Source organism: Canis lupus, chromosome 14 (assembly GCF_003254725.2).
Source record: "Canis lupus dingo isolate Sandy chromosome 14, ASM325472v2, whole genome shotgun sequence".
NCBI classification, from domain to species: Eukaryota; Metazoa; Chordata; class Mammalia; order Carnivora; family Canidae; genus Canis; species Canis lupus.
This window is the reverse complement of record NC_064256.1, coordinates 59,234,391-59,260,205: the sequence shown is the minus strand read 5'-3', so window position 1 is coordinate 59,260,205 and position 25,815 is coordinate 59,234,391. Positions and strand designations below refer to the sequence as shown.

General features: G+C 52.2%; 1 protein-coding gene and 1 long non-coding RNA gene across 4 annotated transcripts in view; one reads left to right on the top strand and one right to left on the bottom strand.

The window, feature by feature from the left end:
- The window catches only part of CPED1 (cadherin like and PC-esterase domain containing 1), a 262,071-nt gene that overhangs the window by 20,429 nt on the left and 215,827 nt on the right, over positions 1-25,815 (bottom strand). For both annotated transcript variants that reach the window (XM_035698382.2, XM_049093860.1), the window contains exons 16-20: positions 22,048-22,165; positions 15,340-15,476; positions 1,901-2,121; positions 1,592-1,693; positions 1,093-1,180 (exon numbers count right to left, since the gene is read on the bottom strand). In XM_035698382.2, the coding sequence (XP_035554275.1) occupies positions 1,093-1,180; positions 1,592-1,693; positions 1,901-2,121; positions 15,340-15,476; positions 22,048-22,165 (666 nt within the window). The remainder of the gene's footprint in view (positions 1-1,092; positions 1,181-1,591; positions 1,694-1,900; positions 2,122-15,339; positions 15,477-22,047; positions 22,166-25,815) is intronic.
- LOC118350563 (uncharacterized) lies at positions 1,153-7,608 on the top strand. 2 transcript variants are annotated; one of them, XR_004804573.2, is made up of 4 exons: positions 1,153-3,360; positions 3,645-3,722; positions 4,012-4,350; positions 7,219-7,608. It is a non-coding gene; the product is annotated as an uncharacterized LOC118350563 (long non-coding RNA). The 2 variants fall into 2 exon arrangements; XR_007402154.1 differs by lacking the exon at positions 1,153-3,360 and having other exon boundaries at positions 3,387-3,722.

The following is a 25,815-nucleotide window of genomic DNA, read 5'->3' as shown; positions in this document are numbered from 1 at the left end:
GGGACCCCTCCGTGGCCTCCCCCCACGTCGTCCCCCCACCCCAGCTCCCCCCCACGACCCCCCCACCCCCGCATGAGCTCTCCTCCCCTGGCTGCCCCCCCGCCGACCCCAGCTCCCCCCACGCCCTCTCCCCTGCTCCCCCACATGAGCTCTCTCCTGCTCCCCCCGCCCCCAGCTCCCCCCCCACCGGCTCCCCCCCACGCCCCTCTGGCTCCCCACCATGAGCTCTTCCCCGCCTATTCCCCGCCCCGCCTCCCCATGCCCCCCCCCCCCCCCCCCCCCCCCGCCCCTGGAGGAATCCCTCCCCGGCTCCCCCCACGGCTTCCCCTCCCCCTCCCCCTATCCCCGCATGAGCTCCCCTCCCCCGGCTTCCCCCTGGCCGCCCCCCATTAGCTCCCCCCAGGTCTCCGCGGCTCCCCCCCATTCGCTCCCCCCACCCCCCACCCCCCCCCCCGCCCCTGGAGGAGCCCCGCCCGCCCGGAGCGCTCTTCCCTGGGATCAGGCCTTGGTTCTCTCACGTCCCCCTGTCGCCTTTCTCATCTTTTGGAGACTTGCCTTCAGTGTTGGGACTACTTCACTGTTTTCTATAAGAAGCAGTCGCGGCCCTTAGCTCCTCCCATTTATAGATATCCCCCCCCCAGAAAAAAACCAAATGATGCTACTTCAAAGACCTTTTTTTTCCCCTTTTTTTACAGCAGTCAGAGATCATCTTCAAAAAAGCCGCTCCTTCCCAAAGTGCCCGTTTCATTCGTGGTTTCAGCGTGAGTCTCTAAAGATGTAGGAAACTTAGTGGGGCAGGCAGATTCCTAGAGATCAGTGGCTCCCAGCACCCCTCGGTCGTTCCTGTTTTCCTACAGGGCCTCCCCTTTCTTCTCTATGAGCCCAGAACATCATTCACAACGAGCTAGTGGCAGAGGGTCTCCGATTCCCCGGAATAAGTAGGACTGACCTGAGGTCCTAGGCCTTCAGTGTATTATCCCCTGTGATTTTTATGAAGGCAGCTGAATATTACATAGTAGGTCCTTCTTCAGCCACCAGAAAAGGGCCTGGTAGGAACCATGAGCTCATACAGCCTGGAGGGAACGGGCCTACCTGCGTCAAGAAATGCAGTCCATCCACTGGGAGATGAAATCCAATTCCCAAAGTTTTGATGATCACAAGGATATTGAGTAAATTTTCCCTGAGAAATAATCAGAATTCTGAGGTCATAAACTTTGATTACGTTTCTTGATGCTTGTGCTTACGTAAACAAATACAATGGAATTCTTTTAGAATGTGATGATTGGCGTAGAAGACTAAATTCTCATTTCATATAGATCTGGTATACTTTAGGGTTTTTTCTTTTCTGGATAGAGTTTTGTGTGTCAGTGGGCATGTTTTAACCAGTAGTAAATATAAATTTGGATACTGAAGAGCCAACCTCTCCCTAGATACAAAAGTATCTTGAAACATTGGCAACTGGACTTCCAGTGTGTAACTCTAAACTACAGGTTGCTCTTTCAACAATCTCTTGATAAAATTTAGTCACCTCAAGGGTGACTTGTCTTTTCAACTTCGAAAACTAATGACCGTTCTTGTGGTGGAAACTCACCTCTTCAAAACCTTGTGAATGATCTGTAGGTGATTGGCATTGAGCCACTGAACGCCGCCAACGACCAACACGGTCTGGGCTGTGTTCTCCAGGGGACGGGATCTGAAACGCAGAAAGGAGAACAACAGGTTGCCTTGACGTGGATGGTGAACAGCTTAACCGCAGTGCCCCCACGTTTCCCTGAAGCACATCTAGCATCCCGGTCCAGGACCCCCGAGTCATCCCCGGCTCGGGCTCAGCCGTAGTCCTCGCTGTGTACGCTTTTCGCCCCCTCTGCTAGACGGCGCGGCCACGCTCATCCCGCTGTACCTTTGCAAGAGGTGCTCGAGCGCCGTTTCAAAGGTGGGTCTCAGGGCAGGGCTCATCCAGAACTGGGGGTAGTAGGAGTAGCTGACCGGAGTCTTCCCCCCGTTGACGTTGGGGTAGGACCTGGTGCCGTGCACCTTCTGCCATTCCTGCAGGGTGTCGTTCAGTCTTTCGATCAGGTAATACATTATTCCTCTGTTGGTCGAATCTCCAATGAAAAGAATCTATGAATTAAAGACAAATAATTGCTCTCAGATCTGATGTCTACACGGTACGAGAGGCAACGTAAAATGGGTTTCATTTGTTGAAGACGCAGCAAGCCACAACGCCCTGTCTGCAGGGGGCCCCTCGCAGCTGTTAGAACGGACAGTCCGCACGTTCCCCCCAAACCTGCTCCTCCTCCTCTCCCCCGTGTTCCTTGTGACCTGCTGACCCACGTAGAGAGCTCTTTGCTCGGAGCCGTGGTCAGGTTCCCGTCTGCCGGATGCCCTTGGCTTCCCAGCTATCTGATGAGCTTCACCAAGTTGACTGATCCCAAGATGCATGACGTATTCAGTGCTGTATGGATGCTCTGGGATTTTCCCCATGTCTTAGAGATTCTGGGAATCCACAGAAGTTAGCTCACTAGAGGTCATGCTACTCCTTGAAGAAAGAGCCAGAGAACGGGAGCAAGAGCTCCTGAACAGCCGTGCGTGTCCCGGGAGCAGGCCCAGGGCCATCTGCCCCGGGGGAGTCCTGCTCATCACCTCCTTCACATCCCCCCCCAGCCGCTCTGCCTCGGGCTCCCACCACCCCAAAGCTGTGCTGACAGCTGCCCTCGAGCCCTGCTACACACACAGCACTAGCGTGTGTGCAGATTTCCCAGGGCCTGCTTCCGTCCCCTGTCACACTCAAACGCCTTATCAACTGTCCACCTTCTATAGGATCCAGCCCACGTGACTTAGGTTAAGCCAACAGCGGCGGAATTTTTATTGCACCTCAGACTTTGCAGGGGGAGATTTCACACAGGGCGCTCACTTTTAATCATAATCGGGAGGTTTGAATCATTATTTCCATTTCACAGACGAGGAATTTGAGGCTCAAGGAGATTGAGGACATAAATCTAGCAAACGGGGACCTCAGGAGTCAAACCGAGGCCCTTTGACTCCCAGTGCAGGGTCAACAGCCCCGTCCTCTCCATGCTTCCCCTCGTGTAAGCAGGTCAGATTCCGACTTTTTCGCTGAACGTGATTTGCACTCCACAACATCTGTTTTCCCTTGTGCTAATCCGCCTGGTGAGCAAGCTCCTCCCTCTGCAGCCCCACCTGTGTAAACGCCATCCACCCTCCAGACCCGAGAGAAACACGCGTCTCTCCCAGTGGGTCTTGTCCGATGCCCCAGCTTGTCCAATGACCTTCCCTGCCCTCTGTGATTTCATTACATTTTTAATTTCCATTACAGATTTTATCGAAGGCTACATGAAGGTATGGCTATTTGTGTCTGTTTTTTTTTTTTTTCTTTTTCTCATATCACATCAAGAAATATTTGAGGTCAGAGTCAGGGTTAATTTGTAAATTCTAATTTCCCCCATACTACCATGCATCCACTTTAAAAATATTTATTGAATAGAAAGTCAAAGGGACTTTTGTTAGAGACAATCTTTTTTAATGTCTTCGGACAGGTTTATTTCATTCTTTAGTTTTCTCTCTGTGCTGTGATTTCTCTTTCCGTTAGTCATGCATAGAGTTTTCTTCTCTTATTTTGACAGCAGTCATTTCTCAGGACCACTGCATTTGTCCACGCACAGCACAATGAGTGAGAATCTGCAAATTTTGTTCTTTCCCTGGTAAGTGTATTCAAATAGCTGTGTGAAGAAATCCCCAAAGCATCTCTGATTTGCCGTCAGATCAAACACCGTAAGCATTGCCAAGTTAAACTGAATAATTTAAGATGTCATTGAGCCTCTCCGTCAAGTTCCATTTGGGGCAATAAAATTCCAGTGCGATAAAATCATTTGTGAAATCACTTGAAATTCTTTTTACTGGATTTAACCTGTATAATGATCTGTTTTTCTGGTCTAGATTTCTGTTGTTTTTTTTTTTTTTTTAAGATTTTATTCATTTATTTATTCACAGAGACACAGCTAGAGAGAGAGAGGCAGAGACACAGGCAGAGGGAGAAGCAGGCTCCATGCAAGGAGCCCGACGTGGGACTCGATCCCGGGTCTTCAGGATCACACCCTGGGCCGCAGGCGGCGCTAAACTGCTGCACCAACGGGGCTGCCCTAGATTTCTGGTTTTTAAAAGGGAACTTTGAATAATGAGGAAAGCTCTTAATTTCAGATACTAGTAATTATCCAGCTCCATTCCTGTTGGTTGGCTGGGGCTGCCACGACGTAGTTCTACAGACTGGATGGCTTAGGCAACAGAAATTCATTTTCTCACGATTCTGGAGGCCAGATGTCCACGATCAAGGTATTCGCATGGTTGATTTCTCTACGCTTTCTCCTTGTCTCGTAGATGACCGTCTTCTCCTCGTCGTCACACGGTCTTTCGTCTGTGTGTGTGTGTGTGTGTGTGTGTGTGTCTTAAGCTCCTCTTCTTGTGAGGACACCAGTCACACTGGGTTGGGGCTCCCCTATGAGACCTTGGTTCACCTTCATTACCTCTTTAAAGGCCCTGCCTGCAAACAGTCACATTCTGAGGTATTGGGAGTTAGGGCCTCAGCTTGTTTGGGTGGGAACATGTTTCAGCTCTTCACACCAGTAAAAGATCTTTAAGATCAGCTTTTAAACGACATTGCCACTACCGGTTTCCCGATGGGCTCTTTCCATTATGAGGGTGTGGCGCTGCGATCCCTCCGAGGGTATCTCCGGGCAGCCAGTAAGATCATCGGGCGTCTGTATTGTGGTCCACAGGGAGACATACAGGAGGTTTGAAAATCAAAGTATCTGCATGTTACTGAGAGATGTACATTTCAAGATATTTGGTGTTCTCTGTGGGGTTATACAAAGATGCAGCCCACAAAAAATGTCAGAGGCAGAGAGAGTTAAGGGTCAGAATTCTTAGGTATGGTTATTTATTTTTTTAATTTTTTTTAAATTTTTATTTATTTATGATAGTCACAGAGAGAGAGAGAGAGGCACAGAGACACAGGCAGAGGGAGAAGCAGGCTCCATGCACCGGGAGCCCGATGTGGGATTCGATCCCGGGTCTACCAGGATCGCGCCCTGGGCCAAAGGCAGGCGCCAAACCGCTGCGCCACCCAGGGATCCCTTAGGTATGGTTATTTATTAAACAGACCATCTTCGGGATCCCTGGGTGGCACAGCGGTTTAGCGCCTGCCTTTGGCCCAGGGCGTGATCCTGGAGTCCGGGGATCGAATCCCACGTCGGGCTCCCGGTGCATGGAGCCTGCTTCTCCCTCTGCCTATGTCTCTGCCTCTCTCTCTCTCTCTCTGTGTGGCTATCATAAATAAATAAAAATTAAAAAAAAATAAAATAAACAGACCGTCTTTGATAAATTGTGACTGCTCAGAGGATTCCATCTCTTATGTGTAAAATGGGAAAAATAATAGCACCACATTAGAGAACTTCGTGAAATTTTAATACCTATCTGGTTCCTGGCACACAGTCAGCTCCACACACAGCGAGAGATGGCATTGAGGCACGGGAAGGGCACATCGCGTTTTTTAAAGGCACCCAGTGTGCCCTGCGGTGCATTGCTGGGCACTTGCAAGTCATCAGCTTGTTTGGAGGAAATGTCCGAGAAGGTGGGGATGTCTCCGTCACAGCTCTTGCCGGGCCAGCCCTGCCGCAGATCCCCAGTAGGACTCCCAGGGCCGCTGGTGGAACTGGAGCTCTGCACGGAGAGCTGGAGGAGACGTCGCCGCCCTGAGCGGACCAACACTCTTGGAACCGCCCGGGGCACCTCCATCCCCGACCCGTGACCAGCAAGAGCTGCAGGGATGGGAGGAGGAAGCCGCACCACCAACATTCGCGTGACATGGGCCAAATCAGCAAACAACCAGATAGCATTTTTCAAGTCTGGTGGATGCTACTCTGGGAAGACTATTTCCTGGAGATTTTTTTTTTTCTCCCGGTGCCTTTCTAGTCACAGAAGAGAGAAACGATGAATATAACTAAAATAGAAATGCACTTGTGATGTTAAGATGGCCTGTTCTGAAGGGGAAGCGGTTTTTGGAAGAGGTGGATTGGTATCCCTACCTGAAAGATTTCTAACTTCAAAAGGTCAGCTGCTCTAAGTGCACTTACACAATTTAGAAACAACATCCGGAAATAGAGTGTTTTTTTTTTTTTCTTCCCCCAGTTACATGGCTCATGTTCAATCTTTCTATATCTTAGATCATTCGATTTGGGGAAATTTTCAAAAAGGTTGACTTTAAAAGGCCTAAACTCCCATAACAAATATCCATAACTGGCCGTACAATTTGTAAATACCTCCTCTCTCCAGTGAGTATCATTGCCTTACACTCGCATGCACAGGTGCTGGTTGGCAAAGGGAATTAAAGAAAAAAAAATGTGATCATTAAATACAAATAACCGGTAAGCAATTATAAAAATAACCAGTGTCAGCCATAAAACATCAAAATAGCTAGTTTTCTCCCCCTACCGAAAGGCCCCTGCAATCCTATGAGCTCAGGGAGATGAACCCTCTCCCATAGGACTGTGTAAGCACCATGAGGGAGACGTTTTGTCTTCTTTCTTTTCAACCGCTGAATCCCAAATTTCAGAAGAGTGCCTGGCATAGAAGTCGGTTCTCATGTGTTAGATGGCTGAAGGTTGTGTGTGTACATTGGCAAATTTTAAGGAATTCCACTTCTAGGAAATATTTAAGGATGTCTATTACAATATGTTTTAAAAGCAAAATAAATTGGAAGCAGTAAGGACGTCTACCAGATTACTTATATTAAGGGCTGATCATACACTTGAAGTTTTTCATCTTTTACCAATTATATTGTAATATGGATATACTGTAATGGGGAAGATTTCAGTTAACTTTTATAAAGAGCTAGTTAGAGTCAGCATATAAGTAACGATTGCATTTTTGTGAAAGAAAAGCATATGGATGTGTAGAAAGGGTCATGGGAAGTTAGCCGGGATTATTTTGAAGGGGAAGATGTAACTGTTTATTCTGTTTTCTCAAATGAACGATACTGGCTTTTTATGACAATAATAAAAAAATAATTAAAAAAAAAACACAAAAGCAGCAACAGCGGCAGCGATAACAGTAAACCCATTTTGTTCAAGAATGTTTTGAAAATTCGCATCAAACTAATCAGCCTTAAATTTTCTCTCTCCTTTTGTGAAACAATGGCTTCAGGGTTGGCAAATAAACCCATCACTGGAATCGAGGGAGGCCTATTTCGGATTCCGGGGGCAACTTTCTTCCGGGGATTGGATGGCACTTGTCGCTGCAGCAAGCGGGGGGCCGGCCTCCCATGAGGTGGGGTCTGCAGAGGAGGAACCGCCTGTGCCTGCCTGTGCCTGGGAGGCCGCCCCTCAGCTCCTGGCCGGATGCAAAGATGTGTTGGGGAGTTTCATACGCGTCCTATTCCTGAGACTCAGCAGCAGGTTCACGCAGGCTGACATTTTTCCGACTGGTTTTCACACCTCTGTGGACCAGAGGGCCTAGAAGCACATCATGTTCCCAGGCTCTGTGGAAGCTTGGGGCTTATTCACAAGTCACCTTATTAAAAACACGTGGAATGGTTTAATCATCTTTTTCGTTTCCTAATGTGATGCAGTCCCTGTAGGAGGTGGGGTAGCTGCTGCGGTAACCAATAGGGCCCCAAGAAGTACGACGGCCCAAACACACCTCAGGTCTGTTTCTCCCTCTGGAAAACCATTGGGGGGCGGGGAAGGGTTCCAGGCAGGTGTACGTGCGGGGTGCATGGGGCCCCCGCAGCATCAAACTGTGCCCCCTTCACTTAGGGTCCTGGAGAGCTTCGTGGGATCGATGTCCAGTGGAGGGAGGGGGGAGGTGAGGGCTACGGGCCTGTTCTTTGGCCCCCTCGCCAGCTGGGCATGCATCCCCCACTGAGAATGGCATCCTGCATCCCACATCCCGCATCCTGCATCCTGCATCCTGCTGCAGCCCGGCGGTGCAGGGGAGCCTGGAAGGGGTCGCCAAGCTACACTGGCCGGGAAGGGGAAGACAGGGGTTTGACGCACGCCTAGCTGGCCTTCACTGCCTTCTCCTACACGCTGTCCTTCTGTGGGAAACACTAGAACCTAAATTCGGATTTTTCCCACGTGTGAATTAGCAAAAGTATGGAACTTAGGAAAGGTTGAATTTATATAGTCCACAGGATGCCTAAAAAGACGTCTATGAAAAATCAGTCCCTGAGGCAAACCATAGCCCAAGGTATTGCTATTACTCGCATCAGTGAAAGTGCATCCAAGAATGCGAATTTTTGAGTGAAATAGAAAATAAAATGGCTTTCACTTCATTTACCATGAATGAAGGGAACGAACAATGGTGATAACTTTTTCTTTTTTTTAAGATTTTTATGTATTTATGTGATGGAGAGAGAGTGAGAGCGCACAAGCAGGGGGAGCAGCGGAGGCAGAGGGAGAAGCAGGCTCCCATCACTCGGGGAGCGCGGGGCAGGCTCGGTCCAGGACCTGGGGTCACGCCCTGGGCCCCCGCGTCCCCGGTGGTGATCCTTAAGCAGCAGACGGTGTACCCCGCTCCGTGCTCCCTGCAGGGTCATCGGGAGCAACCAGGTGGAGGCCCCACAGCAGGGGAGGAGGGGAGGGGGGAGGGGAGGGGAGGGGAGGGGAGGGGCGGGGGGGAGGGCAGCGGCAGCAGCCCCTGGCTCACCGTGAGGCTGGACGAGAGCTGGCTTGCCCTTGCCGTGCGGGCTCGCCCTCCCCCTCCCCCTCCCCCTCCCCTCTCGTGGGCTCGGTCTCCAGCCGTCCCGGGGGCAGGGCTATTTCTGCGGGAGGCGCCCAGGTGGGCCGGCGCGGCCCGCAGGTGCTCACCGGAACCTTCCAGAAGGTTGGCCCCGGGGCGGGCCACGCGGGCAACGCCAGCCCACGGCAGCCAGCACGTCGAGGCCAAGGGGCGCCGCCGAGGAGGCTCCGGGAGGTCCAGGAGCCCGCGCACGTGCATCCCTGGGCGAGGCTGGCGGTCGGTCGGCGCCCGCAGGAGCCCAGGCCCGAAGGATGCGACCTTTAGGGCCTGAGCCTGACCGCGTCCCGCCCGGCCCAGCGCCTCCCTCGGAGCAGAGGGCGCCGCGGCCCAGCTCCCCAGGCGCGGTCCCCAGGCGCGGTGACCCGCTGGCTGCAGGGGGGAGGGGGGAGGGGGGACGGGGGACGGGGAGGGGGCTCCCGTAAGCGCCTCGGGGCAAGCCGTACTCTGATACGGGCGGTTTGGGCAGATGCGGAACAGACGAGCAAACCCCACCCCGTGGGCGTGCGCCTCCTGACTGCGTGGGGAGCCCTGCGCGGCCTGCGGTTCCACCGGGACCCCGGCCTCGGGGCGGGCCGCCTCCCCGCCCCTCCCCTCCCCTCCCCTCTGCCCCGCGCCTCCTTCCTCCCCCTCGCCCTCTGTGCCCCTCCCCCTCCCCCTTCCCCCTCTCCCTTTGCCCCTCCACCCCGCCCCTCCCCTCCGCTCAGGCCCTCTGCCCCCGTCCAGCCCCTCCCCCTCCCCTCCTCCTGCCCCCCTCCCCCTTTGCCCCCCCTCCCTCCCCCCTTCCCTTCCCCTCTACCCAGGCCCTCTGCCCCTCGTCCAGCCCCTCTCCCATCCTCTCCCCCATCCCCCATTTGCCCCTCCCCTCCTCATCTCCCCTCCCCCCTCTCTCCCCTTGCCCCTCCTCCCTCCACTCCGCCCAGCCCCTCCCCTCCGCCCAGCCCAGGCCCTCTGCCCACGTCCAGCCCCTCTCCCCTCCCCCATTTCCCCCTCACCTCCCCCCTCTCCCCCTTTGCACCCCTCCTCCCTCCCCTCTGTCCCGCCCCTCCCCTCCCCTCCTCTCCTCCCCTCCTGCCCTCTCTTCCTCTCCGCCCAGGCCCTCTGCCCCTCGTCCAGCCTCTCCCCCTCCCCTACCCCCATTTGCCCCTCCCCCATACCCTCCCCCCCCCGCGGCCACTTGCCTCCCCTCCCGTCGAAAAGCACCACCGACAGCCCCTGGGGCGACCACGCCAGGACTCACGTGGCCAGACGCGTTACTAGAGGTTGGCCAGCCGCCGGGTCCCAGCACGCCCTGGACCTGCGAGCGTTTCCCCGAGACGCGCCTTACGCCTCCTATGTCCCGGGCTCGGGTTCGGTACTTGGGTGAACATGGCCTTCCAGTGTTCCCCATTCCTAACTGCGCTCCTCTCAGGTCTCTAACTCCGAGCTCCGCCTGCAGCCGACAAACAGCTCGAGGGGCGCCTACGCCCCGCCCCCCCAAGGATCGCATTCCTAAACCTTATCCCTACATCTGGCTCTGCGAGGACGAGGTCACGCCCCGGGGTATACTTGTGGCCGTTGCATCGGGAGCTTCCTAAGTGGGCGCGGGGTGTCCGCGTGGACATGCCCAGGCCTGCACAGCGGGCTCTGCGCTCCAAGGGGGTCGTGCTCCCACGCGACACAAACCCTACACCCAGACTGGAGATGACTCCGCTTTGGATACGTCGGGAGCTGGAAAGGAGCCCCGCAAACACGGACGACGTGGAAATGGGGTGGACGTGCTTTGCGCACAGATGTTCCAGGCCCCAGGCCGGCCTCCTGCTTGCACGACTGCTCGGAAGGCAGACGCCGACCCCAGGAAGGCCCCGCGGGGCTGCAGGGCAACCCCCTGGGAACGCGGACCCCTCGTGCGGCCTGTCTGCCCCCCGCCCCGTGGATTCCCAGGCACAGCCTTGCGTCGGTGCGGGGAAGCCCGCAGTAGAGGCATGCGAGGGCCGCACCCACGCCATCGGGCCGTGCCCCTGGGGGCACCCAGGGGACGCCCAGGGGAGCGCAGGGCTGCAAGGCCCAGCTCGCCAAGTCCCACCCGCCCCTCCGAATCCTAGCTGCGCTTACACCGGGCGCTTCGGGGAAAGTCACCCCATCGACGCGTCCTCCCCCAACAGCAGAAGCTCGCCTGGACCAGGGCCTAGCACACGCTCCCGCGTGCTCGGGCAGCAGTGAAGCAGTGACACGTGGCTCCCCACCCTGCGCATCCACCGAGGGTTCAGGTGGGGAGGGTCGCTGCACCTGCCAAGTGGCTCCACGGGCACATAACCCACACGGGAAGCTCCAGCGCCTCTCGGCACCCCGGCTTGGTTCCCCCCAGTCTGCGGCACATCAAGGACGGTGTCAGGGACAGGGCTCTCCTTGTAGATTCTTTTGGGGGAGAAATGAAGACCCCCCCCTTTTTTTCCCCCGTTCAGTTAAACCAGTTCAGAGTAACATGCTTGGTAGATGGCCTATCACCACCACCCTGGAGCGACTTTCCAGACCCTTGGGGTCCAGGGCCCGCGTCTCTAGCTGCTCTCCACCTTTGGAACCCACGGCATCATGACAGTCACTCCTCTCATGTGCCCCATCCTCCTGGGGACTCAGCTCCTCCGAGGGTCCTGCTCGCTCGCCCCCAGAACAGATCGTAGGGCTGCAAAAGCCAGAGGAGCCAATGAGCAGGGGACGTCACCCAAGTCAGAGAAGGTACGGGGGGCTTGGCTTTGAGCGTGGGGCCGGGGGGGCCAGCGTGCTGGGCTCAGACATCTCCTGGGTGTGTGGAGTGGGCTGGCAGTCAGTCCCACCGGGGGATGCAGAGTTGGGGCAGCCCCACTGCACCTTGGCCCTGGCCCCGCCGCTCTGATGTGCGGGTGAGGAACGGTTCTGCACAAAGTCACTCAAATAATACATTTCTTTTGAATGTTTGACCCAGGAGAAACTGAGTCCGCCTGCCCCCCCCCTCCAGAAATGTCAGTATATAAGGGGTTTAAAAAGCAAAATATCAAAAAAAAACAAAAAACAAAAAACAAAAACAAAATATCTGTGTTCCTTGTTTTTCTATTTTTTGCACCTGGTATGCTTTAGCATATGTTTGTCTTCGGAATAGAATAATGATTGTGAAACCCTCTGGGTAGGGTGACACCTGCCTTAGTTTAGTAATGAAAGGATGAAAGAATTTCAAGATACTTTGGATACTTAAATTTTTCTCATGGAAAGTGAGAAATAAATGTACTGGGAAAACCTAGACTTTTTTTTAAAAGATTTTCTTTATTTATTCGTGAGAGACACACAGAGAGAGGCAGAGACACAGGCAGAGGGAGAAGCAGGCTCCCTGCGGGGAGCCCGATGTGGGACTCGATCCTGGGACCCTGGGATCACACCCTGGGACGAAGGCAGAGGCTCAACCGCTGAGCCACCAGGCGTCCTGCTAGCCTACTTCTAGTCACAAATAGAATTTTCTTAAAATAAGTGCTCTTCGATAGTCATAACTGTGAATGTTTGCACAATTATGTCTGTGCTGCGTGGTGTACATGATTGTGAATATGGGACCTCCTTCGCGTCTCCACTGCCTCTGCCCCAGTTCTGATTTATACAGCCTTTTAAAATAGAGATTTTTAGATTAAATAAAGCTAACCCACGAGAATGAAAATCATGCAGATATTTTAAAAGCTCCTCCCACCTGGCTACCTAAGCTGGCTTCGTGGGCATGTGGCCCGGGGCGCTGCCCGGGGTCCGAGCAGTGAGAGCGTCCCGTGCTGGCTTTCCTGCTCTGCTGTTGCCTTCCTGGAAATCTGGAGTAAGACAATCCAGGGTCCTGCGTTCATTTTCATGTTGCCTTGGGCCTCGCAAAACACGCAGCAGGTCCTGTCGTCACTCCTCTCCTCTCCCTTTCACTTACGTCATCATTCTTGGCTGTGTTGCTTCCAGAAATTCCCTGTGTGTGCAGGCGTGTTTGCGTATGTGTGTGAGAGTTTACGGTGATGGCACTACTCCGTACATACCCTATAAAATATAGAGTGTCTCGGAATGCGTAGTCCTTCAGAAACCTGTGCTGAGAATCCAGACTGGCGGGGAGTCTCCAGGGTTGGGATAGGATCTTCCCGCTAAGGAGTCTCCGCCCCGCAGGTGGTCTCCATCCTGCTGGGGAAGGGTTTTTCCCATTCTGGCCGTGTCACCGCTCCGCTTCCCTGTCGTGGAGAAGACCTCAGCGTCCCGGTGAACACGTCCGAGTCGGTGGAGGCCTGGCCCGCGGGCCCGCTAGCGGGGCTCTGAGCCTGAAGTCCCCGCGGTGCCCCCGGACCAGGAGGACCCCTCCCTGCTGCGCAGCCAGCCGGATGGTCTCGGCCGGGATCGCGTCCACACGGCGTATCCGCAGACTTTGCGGCCCTCTCTCCAACAGGGAGGGGGGGATTGTCTCACCGTCCCTCTGCGGGGCTGCTGATGACCAGCCTGGGGATCCGCAAGGACCGCATCGCGGGTGCCCCTCGCCCCGTTTAGGAGTTGAAACCCGGGCCCGGGACGGGTGGTATCAGGAGGTGGAACGTCTGGGAGGTAACTGGGTGTGGGTGAGGTGGCGCGGTGGGGCCCCCGGGATGGGATCAGCGTCCTTAGGAGAAGAGGACACCGGGCGGTCCGTCCGCCTCGCGAGGACAGCAGAGGCAGCCCGCGGAGGCTGCGAAGGCCCAAGCCCGCTGGCCTCCGGATCTCCGATTCCTCCCCCTTCCGAGCCACGAGAAAGGAGCATCTGTCGGGTGCGGCACCGGCCTGCGGCGTCAGGAAGACGGCTTTTGGCTCTCCACGGGCTGAGTCGTCCGCAGCGCAGGATCCGATCTCAGAGGCTGCTTTGATTTTACAGATGGAGAAAGTGAGCCGGGGAAACACGATGAGGCGTCATGTCAAAAGCCACGGACGTTAGTCACGCACCTACGGCCTTTCAGGTTAATAGACTGTGACATCTTGGAATGTTCCCGAAGGCTCGAAATTCTGAGGTCAGAACAGCGTTCTGGAAGAGTTTAGAGAAGTCTAGCTCTCAGAGCAGGACTGTTCTCATTGCTTCCGGTCCCGCATCTCTTAGATGTGGATGTTGGGCCGTCCCGGCCGGTGTTAAACGTGCCGGAGCAGTGGCCACGCGCCCACGTGCGATCGTGGGAGAATCATTCAACCTCGCCGAGCTTTGACTTCCTGGAGTAGGAAACAGACCCGAGAGCTACCTCGCGGGCTCGCCCTCAGACGTGAGCAAGATTTGAACCTACCCGTGTCCTCAACGATTATTTGAGCGACTGTTACGTATCAGAACGTCGTGTTAAGCCGTGAGATGGCGTCAGCGGTCGAGACACACCGCTGGTCCTCGTGCCGTGCACAGTCTGGATGGACTTGCGGCCTGAAGGGGCCGGCAGCCCACTTAGCTCCTCGCGCAGAAGCCGTCCTCGGCTCAGAACACTGAGCTAATACACTGGTGACGGCTCGTCGTCTCCTCCTCCCCTTGGGCGGTGACTAACGGCTGCTTCACCCGCGGGGCCCCCAGCCGTGCCCACTGGGGCGTTTTGATGGAAACCACCACGAGGAAGGACGTGCGCCCTCCTGCCCGGCCCCTCAGCCCCGCGCCCACGTTTAGGAGTCCGGCCGAGCTTCCCCCAGCGGAGGATCGACGCGGGCTGCCCTGGGCGAGCGCCGCGGCGAGGGGCCGCCGCCTGTCTGCGGCTCAGCTCCAGGCCTCACTAAGGGCGGCGGCCCGGCGCGGCCCACGGGAGACCTGCCGGCCACGGGGAGAGGCCAGGGGGTCCGGGCGCCACACACCCGGTACGCCGGAGCACGAGGGGCCTTGCACGTGGGGACAGTTCCCTGAGTGTGGAGAGCGAGCGACAGAGGCCTGCCGCCCCCGCGGCACCTGACGGGGCGGCACCTGACAGGCGGCACCTGACTGGCGGCTGCTGACGGGTCGGTACCTGACAGGGCAGCTGCTGACAGGGCGGCAACTGACGGGCGGCTGCTGACCGGCCACTGCTGATGGAGCAGCACCTGACCAGGCGGTTGCTGATGGGGCCACTGCTGACGGGGCGGCACCTGACAGGCGGCACCTGACTGGCAGCTGCTGACGGGTCGGTACCTGACAGGGCAGCTGCTGACAGGGCGGCAACTGACGGGTGGCTGCTGATGGGGCAGCACCTGACGGGGTGGCGCCTGATGGGGCGGCTGCTGACAGCGGGGCACCTGACGGGCAGCTGCTGACCCGGCGGTTGCTGATGGGGCCGCTGCTGACCGGGCGGCACCTGACGGTGGCACCTGATGGGGGCCGCTGCTGACGGGGCACGGCTCCTGCCCACTGTGCCGAGGGAACCGCGTGGCGCCGGGTCAGCCCGGGGCGGCCTCTCACGCGCTCGCGTGTCCGGGAGACCGGCCCGGGGAGAATCGCGCCTCGGGAGCAGGACCCGCGCGGCTCCCCGCGGCCGGCGCGGCGGGCACGGGGGTCACCGGAGCGCCTGCAGGCGAGCACGAGCCCCCCCGGCCCCCGGCACCCACCTTGCGGCCTCGCAGGCAGCGCCGCAGCTCGGGCCTGCTCAGGACGGCGTGCCGGCAGTCGAGCGGCTGCCACGTCACTGCTCTCCAGTCACAGGTGCGGGCGTCCGAGCAGCTGAGGCACGGCACGATCCACTGGCCTGGAAGACACAGCGACACGTCGCTCAGCTCCACGCGCAGGCCGGGCCCGGGGACGGTGGCGGGGACGGGGACGGGACGGGGGACGGGGGACGGGAGGGGAACGGGAAGGGGGACGGGACGGGGGACGGGACGGGGGACGGGGATGGAAGGGAACGGGGAACGGGACGGGGGACGGGGACGGGGCGGGCTCCGCCACCACGCGGTCCGGGCTGACCCCAGGCCAGCCACGGGACGCCACGCGGCGGTCGCTCGTTTCTGGAAACCACGTGAGGCCTTGAGGGGCCAAGGCAGCGGCGGGGCGCCCCGGGGCAGGACCCCACGCCCAGGCCGCCGCCGAAGCTCTGATACCGTGTCCCCTGGAGGCCGAGGCACTGCGCCTTGCCCCCTCCCCCGGCCGCGTCCCCGCAGGAGGCCGCCGCAGCCCGCGTGCTCGGGCGCTAAGGTCTCCCGCTTCCCCGCGGAGTCTCGTGCTTCAGGACGCGCCAGGCAGCCTCAGCGTCAGAAGACGTGTTGATCATTTAGGAGGAAAAAAATCCAGAAATGATTCTTGATTTTTTTTTAAGATTTTATTTATTTACTCCTGAGAGACACACAGAGAGAGACAGAGTGAGGCAGAGGGAGGGGCAGGTTCCCTGCAGGGAGCCTGACATGAGACTTGATCCCTCCATCCCGGGACCCAGGGTCACGCCCTGGGCCCAAGGCGGACGCTCCACGTAGAGAGCTCGACATGGGACTCGATCCCCCGGGACCCGGGGTCACGCCCTGGGCCCAAGGCAGATGTTCCATGCAGGGACCCCCACGCAGGACTCGATCCTGGGACCCAGGGTCAGGCCCTGGGCCCAAGGCAGACGCTCAACCGCTGAGCCCCCCGGGGCCACCCAGTGATTCTTGATTTTTGTTTCTTCCCCGAAGTCTTTTCAGGAGTGGAGTGTGAACGGCCCGCCGCCCCGGGGGTTAGTCGTGTCTTCCGTGGAATGCTCTGAGGTCTCCAGCAGTCATGCTCCGGCCTGCCCAAGGGCTCACTTCCCGGACCACTAGGCCTGGCTCTTCGACATCCCCGAGCTCGACATTCCTACCTTCGGAGTCAGCAAGGGGGCGAGGGTGGAGAGCTCGCTGGCCCCGGCTCTGCTTTGTGCTTCTCACCCAAGTACCTGTGCCGCGTTACCTTCAGCGGGAACGAGTCCCACCCGCAGGCCGCGACCACGGGTGTTGGCATTTCAAGACCTCAGGGACGTCAGAATGGTGTGTTTGCGGAATAACAGTGAACAGAAGTGATAAAATATGAAAGAGCTAGCTTGTTGGTCACTAGTTGGTCACAAAAGGGAAAAAAGAAGTGTGGGTTGATTAAGGACTGGGGAAGACAAAACAGTTCTCTCTAGGGGGATTTGAACTCAAGACATCATTGAACTATCTGCCCTCCTAGATGGTGGGTGCTACTGGTGTTAAGACATAATAAGTAAAAAAGAAATAATAATAATAACGCTTCATAGCGTGTGTCAGATGCTAGGGATTTCCTGAGCACTTTAACATATTAACGTGTTTAACCCTCTTAACCACGATGCTAAACCTCAAAAAATTAATGGTCAGGTCAGAGGGTTACGATTTAAACACGTAAATTAGTTACAACATCCTAAAGGTAAGGCACAGGTGAGTAAAAGTATCTGTGCGGTGCCCAAGGAGTGTGGGCTCTAGAGGCGCACGCACCCCAACGCTGCCCGCAGCCAGCACGTCGGAGTCACCTCAAAACCTTTTGAAAGCTCCCACGCTCACATGGGATCCTAATGATTAAGTCAGAACTACGGGGTGCGGAGCTCAGGTATGTTTTAAAAGCTTTCCCGGTGATTCCAACGCGCAGCCACGCTGGGGACCACCGTTTAGCTGGGAACACGGCCTCAGAGTCCCTCCCGGAGGCCCGCACAGCCCCTGCCACGGCCCGGCACCCAGCAGCCGGTGACTGCACTTTCCGCCCCTGGCCCCCAGGGAAGCCGGGGCAGTTCAGAACCAGGCAAGCGTCGCGAGGGGCAGGTGTCTGGAAGGTCCCATGGAGCCCATGAGTGTGACCGCGTCCGCTGGATGGAGGTGATTTGGAGAGATGGCGTGGGGGGTACCTGGGGGCCGGTGACAAGACAGCCCTGCGGCGTGGGGGCTGAAGAAGCGAGGCCCCCACAGAAGATCAGAGGCAGCAGAGAGAAGGGAACGTGCTGGGTGAGACGCGTCGCCGAAGCTTCCAGATGCAGAGAAGAGCGGTGCTACTAAGAGACACGACGGAGAGTTTAGGACAGCTGCTGCGTGTTGAACGGCAAGGTGAAGACGGCCCCTCCGATCCCCTTCTGTGATTTTTCTGTGGTTCTCATCCAGAGTACATCTTGCTTTTAAATCTAACTTTGCCCCGGGACATAGGGGTTGTCATCAGCCACCGACGCCGGCATCTTCGTGGAGAGTTGCGGTCAGCGGGACCCTCTTGAATGGGGTCGGAGTGGGGCTTTGGATCCCCTGTCGGTCCTCCTCTTTCGCAGATGAGGTAAACTGAGGACCCAAGAATTACATGACAGGAATGGGATCGTGCTGTTGATGACAGGCTGGACTAAAACCGAGGTCCCAGAGCCTCCGATTTTGCTGGTCCCTTTGTCAGGGTAGACAGGGGAAATCATCAGCCGAAAATGAAATATGGACCCATGGTCTCTCTGGTCGCACTTACACGAAAACCCACAAATAGGCTATTTTAATGAACTTATCTTTGGTTTTAAAAGCTGAATTTATTTGGTGGGTTCACGTGTTGACAGAGACTATGTTAAAAAAAAAAAGATTGTTAATTTTCCTTCTAATAGGATGGTGGTTTGTTGGGGACGTAAATGTGTGTCTGTAATGAGATTATATCTAGTAATATTTTGAAAGGCTCAGTGTTCATCAGATCCTTGAGTATTTCAGAACACATCATCCTCTCCCCCAGACGCTCTCTCCGCCTCTAACCTTGCTGACAGCTAACATTGCACACACTGGGGCCTTCTTTGGCCATTCGCTTCTAAGGCTGAAGAAACAAGTGGCCAATTGCGTGCACAAAAATCCAAATATGGGTACAATTAGTTTGCAGGCATAAAATCTCCTGCACATCAAAAGGACTCCTGATTGGGCCTCTGAAAGCTTGGCCCCAATGGTTCATACTACTATGTATTTATACAGTCGTAACTCTTTGCATTTTCGTATTGGTTAAAAATGCCCCCCCTCCCCTTTACTGTGATTTAGTAATACTGCTTGAAATAGACATCTGTATAACATCTGCAGGACTGGAGTTTCTTGACATTTTAAATGATACCAGCTCTTAACTAAAATTGTCAAAAAGAGGGACATAAATTCTACGTTATATATTTAAACATTGAATGAATCAAAGCTGTGATTTCTGAAATAGGGTATGACATGTGTTTTAGGGAATGGCATCCTGAGGAATAAAAATGGCTTTTGGGAGGAGTTATTTGGTTTATAATTAAAGCTTTATACTTAATGCGAGCTTAGAGCTCAGCCATTTAAGTGGATCAGATTGGCTGCCATGACGGAGAGAAGAAATTCAACTTTGTGACTTAGGGCCACGGTGAGATGTAAGATCATATAGATAGCCCTGATTCCTGACTCCATAATGTCAGTAACATAAAGCAGTTTTCACTTAAGAAAAAAAAAAACATATTTTCAACACTAGAGATATTAAGGTATAAGTTGTCATATTTCCTTGCTACAAACAGAAGATGGTAATATCTTTTGTTTACATGTCATAAAATGCATTTGGAGCTATTTTCCTTTAAGGTAATTCTCATTCAAAAATCACTGTATAAACTTCTTCTTCAGATGAAAAGAATATTTTTTTCTTTCTTAAGCAAGAGATCTTATTCTTTGGCTGTATCTTGTAGTTAAATTATTTTCTAAAGGCTAAAAATCAACTTTAAAATTAAAAAAAAAACCCCAGGCACTCAAAATTATATTAGCTAGTGTTATTGAAAAGACACATAGACCATCATTTCATTGGCAAGGTGAAAAAAAAAAGGATACAGTTTGCTAAATAACTGTAATGTGCTGTGAAAATAAGATTTTGGAACAGATCTATGGCCGTGCACACTGGAGCCGGAGTGCCTAAATAAATTTCCTTCCAGTGGTGTCCACCGTGACAACCTCTTTCAGCAGGAGGGAGTCCTACATCAAGGAAGGAAATCTCTGGCAGCAAAAAAAAAAAAAAAAAAAAAAAAAAAAAAAAAAAAAAAAAATCCATTCTTGTAAACTGCTATTCCTGACCTCACTCCTTTGTTTTGAATCTTGAGGTCTTTGGGACCATAAGGGTGGAGCACATAGCCCTGGCCAACCGTGCCCTGACCGCTCACAGTCTTCTGCGGAAAGGGGGAGGACTTGGACCTTGGTTTTAGTTCAACGACCATTTTAAAATAAGGAACATTCTCTGCTCTGGAGAAACTTACGACCTCGGGCAGTCATGAGTAGTAGTAGTCATGCACTTTGGTGTGTTAACACACGCACGCTGTAATGTAGGCGCCTGTCCTCCTGTATCTGTGAGTTATGGTCATTATAAAACAAAAATAAGAAGGATCAGATCAAACTAAATGTTTATATTTTAGTCTACTGGCTTCATCCTGTGGACTGTCCCATGGCACCCCCACCCCTTGCTCCGATCATCGTTCCACTCTGAAGACCACTGATTAGTGAAAGAGAGAGAAACATATAAACATTTGAAACAATGAGGCAGATGCTACTGTAGACACGTACCCAAAGTATTCTGGGGTCACGGCAGAGAAGCCAATCTGAGGGGGTGGGAGTGGGCGGATGGTAAGGAGGGGCTTCCTGGAGAGAAAAATAGAGCATCAGGAGAATGGGCTAAGACGGGAAGAGGACGTTTTAGGAGCAGGCGACAGCATGGACAATGCGGAGCCTGCAGCAGCCTGATGGGCATGAAGGGAATAGGGAGGAGGCTAGGAGGAGCTGGAAGAGAGGGGAGGTCGAATTTAGGGTCCTGGTATTGTCAGGCGAAGGGACCTGGTCTTGCATGGGGAGTCACTTTTGGGGTCTTCCCTAAAGGAGCCTGGCTACGCAAGTTGCCAGCAGGTCCCTGCTCGAAGACAGCCTCTCCTGGAAGGACCAGGCACTGAGGTAGCCTCATGTCAGGGCCCGGCGTAACTTACAACAAATTTAATGAACAGGAAAAGATGCCACTTCCTGAGGAAGCTCAGTATCGTATCTTCAACTTTTTGTTGAAGAACTTTTGACTTTGGTTCAGTAGGAGGAACGGAATTACTTTGTTTTACGATTCTCATAAAATGTCATCTGATTAAAAAAAAAAATCCTTAACCAGACACATCGGTGTCTCCTTTGTATGTGAGAGTATATATCTCACTTAGCTGAGACTTGTAAACCATACCACCTGACATGCCATCATGGGTAAATCCCTCCCTGTGCACGGACCGTAATTTATTATTTAGAACACATGTTCGAGAACAGGGACATGCCCACGTTGGCTAACTGGGCATGCCAAATCGCAATTTGTACCGCTCATTTGTGAAACTCATTTCCCACTCAAGTTGTGGTGTGAAGTTCACGGCGAGGGTAGAAAAGCTCCTGAGTGTTTTCTTAGGCTCTTTAGATGAAGGGAGATGCGGGGTCATAAGGCCAGAGGGCCGACCAGGAATCTCAGAGAAGGTGCTCCTTGCTCCTCTTATCTCTTCGGAGGTATTTTTAGTCGTAGCTTTAGCCTGACCCCAAGGGCCTCCCCAGAAAGAAGAGCCCTGGGGAAGGAGAGAAACAGGGAATGTGGACGGTGGCATCGAGGTGTCTCCTTCCAGGTCTGCTCTGGGATGAGGTGGGATGCAACACTGTAATTGCAATGCGACGTCAGGATTCTCCTGCCTCTCTTAATGCTCAATATGTGGGAGACATAGTGAGCATTCTCAAAGATTTTTTTTTTTGTAATTAGAGAAATGATTTGTTTTTTTTTTAATTTAATTTTATTTTTATTTATTTATTTTTTTTTAGAGAAATGATTTAAACTAGACTTATTTCCTTAAGCAGTTCTTTGGTCCACACACTCAACAGATATTTATTTTGTACCTACTCTGTGGAAATTATAGTGCTAACTGTGAACAAGTCTGATTCCCTGTCCTCACCCAGCGGACAACTTGGGAAGACTGACATCAAAGAATTAGTTATATATTTAACATTTAAATGGTTGTGGAAACGATCATGAAAGACGAGCACAGGGTGTTATGAAAATATACCATAAGGAAACAGATCGGGGGTTCAAGAAAGGCTTTCTGGTACAAGTGACTTTTCTGGCTGATATCTATAGATGAATATGGATTAACTAGGCAAAGAACAGACGGTGAAGAAAAGAGAATTTGATGAATCAAAGTATTTCACATATTAAAACACTGCATTCAGATTAATCATAGGTGTTACAGTTTATGCAAATGAAAAAAGTCATGTGGTACCTTGATTTTTTTCTTATATAAGGATAGTTTAAGCGTACACTTATCTACATTGAAAGTTTTTTTTCACAGAAGTCATATCTAATATAATAGTCACCTGTTGTGTCCCCAGATGGACAGATCTTCAGTTCGGGCCGTGAAATGGCTTCAATGTAGTCCGAAGAAATAGGCTGTAACCCACAGCTTTCCTCTGGGTGAATCAGCAAACCACAGTCCTGCATTAAAATGGTAGAAATTAGCTGTAATTAACCTGACCTATAGTAATAAAATCTAAAAAATAAGTTTTTTTGTGTGTGTGCCAAATAACCTTTGCAGATAAAAGGGACCGATTGTGGTGCCTTTTAGGGACTTGTCAATAGTTGTTTGTGTTAGAAGTAGCTACTTGCATTGAGAGATGAATATAAATTCTAATGACAATTTAATCTTTATTTTGGCATTGATATTCATTATTGCACTGATATGATTTCTCTACCAATTTTTAAAGAAATGGGTGCAAGTTTTATCTTAAAAAATACACCTGTGGGTTGTTGGTTCATTAAAAATAGACTGTAAGACAATCCATCGAGTGCAAAAACCCACTGATGTGAAAAAAAAAAGGAAATCTTTGAGAAGGATGTTAACAGATGAATCTCATTTCAATGCACATTTATTAAAGACCCATGATATGCCATAAATGGAATCAAATACATATATTTTAGTCAAAGCATGTTTATATATTTACAAAAGGGGGTAACCTCCCACTGCCGGGAATATCATTCTAGAGGCCTGTTCCGCAGTGAGCGATGCCTTCTCTAGCTGACGTGTGCAGTGAGAACGGTGGTTTGGCTTTCTGAGATCTCTCCTCTCTGTCTCCTCTGCTCGAGCAGGTCAGAGCACCCTTATTTGCACTAAGCCCCCCTCTTCTCTCTCTCAAGCATCCCTGTCCTGTCTTCTGATGGCGGTAAAGTTGACGCACATCATAGACGTCTCAGCGGTAAACCATTACAATTGGACATGTGGGCACACCCCAGAGTGATCTTCTAGCTTGTTCTTACAAGGTATTGGCCCCCGTACCTGGCCTGTGTCCCTCCATCCTACCTCACCTGATTCCACTCCCTCCCTTCTCACCCAGGTCCCTCAGCTATCACAATCTAGGGCGGGTAAAAACGCTGTTATCCCCGTCAGGAATGCTTTCCCTCTCATTTTGTGCATCTTTTGTGTTTCAGGCCTCAGCAAGGCCTTCTTGAAACGCTGGCATCATTGTGTATCCCCACTCCTGTCCGCGCCATCCCCGCTGGTTTCCTCCATACCCTTCACCATTAGGTGATAATTTGTTATTTATGTCTTTTCCATTAGACTGAATACTCCCTGAGAGCAAAGAATTATTTCACTCGCACATATCCCCAGTCCCTAACATACAATAGGCAAATATTTATTGAATGCATAAAAGTTTAGACGTAATTCTTTCCCATTTCATATCATAAATTCTCAGTAATGGAGAAAAATAATTGGTTTGACCTCCTCTTTGCTTTGTGACTCTGTCTCTAATGAGCAATTTCTCGTCACCTTCCCTCACCCTCTCATACATTCTCACACCCAACTCAGATTTCCACATCTCAGATGAGAAGGTCCAGGATATTAAGGAACAAAAGGAAGGAGGGTCATGCACAGACTTCACGAAATACCGATTCAGTATACATATTTCCATTTTTAAATTCATAACTGGAACTGGAATTTAGAATACTGATTAAAGATCAGGAATGTAGGGGATCCCAGGGTGGCTCAGTGGTTTGGCACCTGCCTTTGGCCCAGGGCTCGATCCTGGAGTCCCGGGATCGAGTCCCACATCGGGCTCCCTGCATGGAGCCTGCTTCTCCCTCTGCCTGTGTCTCTGCCTCTCTCTCTCTCTCTCTCTCTCTCTCTCTCTCTATGTCTATCATGAATAAATAAATAAAATCTTAAAAAAAAAAGCTCAGGAATGTGATTTGCATTAGTGTTCATTATAAAAAAGCAATTAAAATAACACAAAGTTAAGGAGGAGTTTTAGTCTGAATAAACATCTGTGAATGGTGTGTGTGTGATAGCTGTCTATACATTTAATTTTTGGTGCAGGCTGGACCTTTTTTAAGGCCAGAAAAAAAAATACACAAAGCATCTACGAGATTACAAAAAAAAAAATGTTTATATCAAACATTAGGGAGAAAAAACCCTCATATAACGTACAGGATAAATCTAAGCAGAGCAACATGGAGAGATTTCCAAGACACACGAGAAAGACAAAAACCTAAAGCAGTGCTTTGTTACAGAACAACATATGTCATATGAAACACACCATGAACATGCCGCCAAGTCACCTAAATTCAGGTACTTCAGACTGAGACATTGTGCTCAACGTATTAATAGAAAGATATCTTGTGGAGTGTATAAACCGACACACGGAGATGCAGAGAGATGGTGATGATAGATTCATTCATTCATGCAAATAACGTTGAAACATTTCAAAAACTCTAGATTTAGATAAACCTTTGCCTGAAAATTATTGTTTGTTTGGGGTCTCTCTGGCGTGTGTGCGCACAGGTCTGCAAGGTCATATCCTCATATTCACCTGGAGAGAGTCCAACCACAGCTGACAGAGTCCTAGCTACTCGGTTAAAGCCCTACACGTGGTTGACATGCATCAGTCAAGGAGAGGAATGGCCCGTTCTGTACGCCTGATGGCTTGTCCGCTGGCCCCCCAACCCAATCACTGATGAGTGCATGTGGGCTCTCTCAGCTACGTTAGTCCCAGGACCTTTTCTGAGGTAGCAACATCTTTTTTTTCTTTTTAATATTTTTATTTATTTACTTATTTTTTATAAATTTATTTTTTATTGGTGTTCAATTTGCCAACATACAGAATAACACCCAGTGCTCATCCCGTCAAGTGCCCCCCTCAGTGCCCGTCACCCAGTCACCGCCACCCCCCACCCACCTCCACCCCAAGATTGCAAGAACTCACACAGCAATTCGGCAGCGTGGCAGGATACAAAATCAATGCCCAGAAGTAAGTGGCATTTCTATACACTAACAATGAGACTGAAGAAAGAGAAATTAAGGGGTCAATCCCATGTACAATTGCACCCAAAAGCATAAGATACCTAGGAATAAACCTAACCAAAGAGGTAAAGGATCTATACCCTAAAAAATATAGAACGGTTCTGAAAGAAATTGAAGAAGACACAAAGAAATATTATTTATTCATGAGAGACACACAGAGAGAGGCAGAGAACCAGGCAGAAGAAGCAGGCTCCCTGCAGGGAGCCCAACGTGGGACTCGATCCCGGGACTCCAGGATCACGCCCTGGGCCGAAGGCGGCGCTAAACCGCTGAGCCCCCCAGGAATCCTCTGAGGTAGCAACATCTGAACTGAATAATGAGAAAAACAGGGCAGGAGAGTTCTGAGGAGAAGAAATTGCATGTCAAAGGCCATTAGATAAGGCAGGAAAAGGATTTATCTGACATCTTAAGTATAAAGAAAGTCACTTTTGAGGAACTCATATGCTGACAATGTACATTATAATGATTGAAATCATGGGCCTTTCTGGAGATGCCACGTCCAAGCTTATCTACTACAAACTCTTACTCAGAGGAAGAATGATTAATTTATAATGTGATTCTAAGCATTTTTTTTTAAACACATCTTCAAAATGGAAAAGTATTCATGCCTGGAGTGTGCAAAGTTCTTGCTGGAAGTGCGCGTCTGCGGCCTGTCCGGGGGCACAGTCCAGCTCCTTGCCAGGAGCGCCTTCCTCGGCTCCCGCTGAATCCTCCATCTCATTTGTTCTAATTATCCTCTTAGGTGCGGCTTAGAAAAAAATCGCTTAATATTACAGAAGCGTGTTCTGAT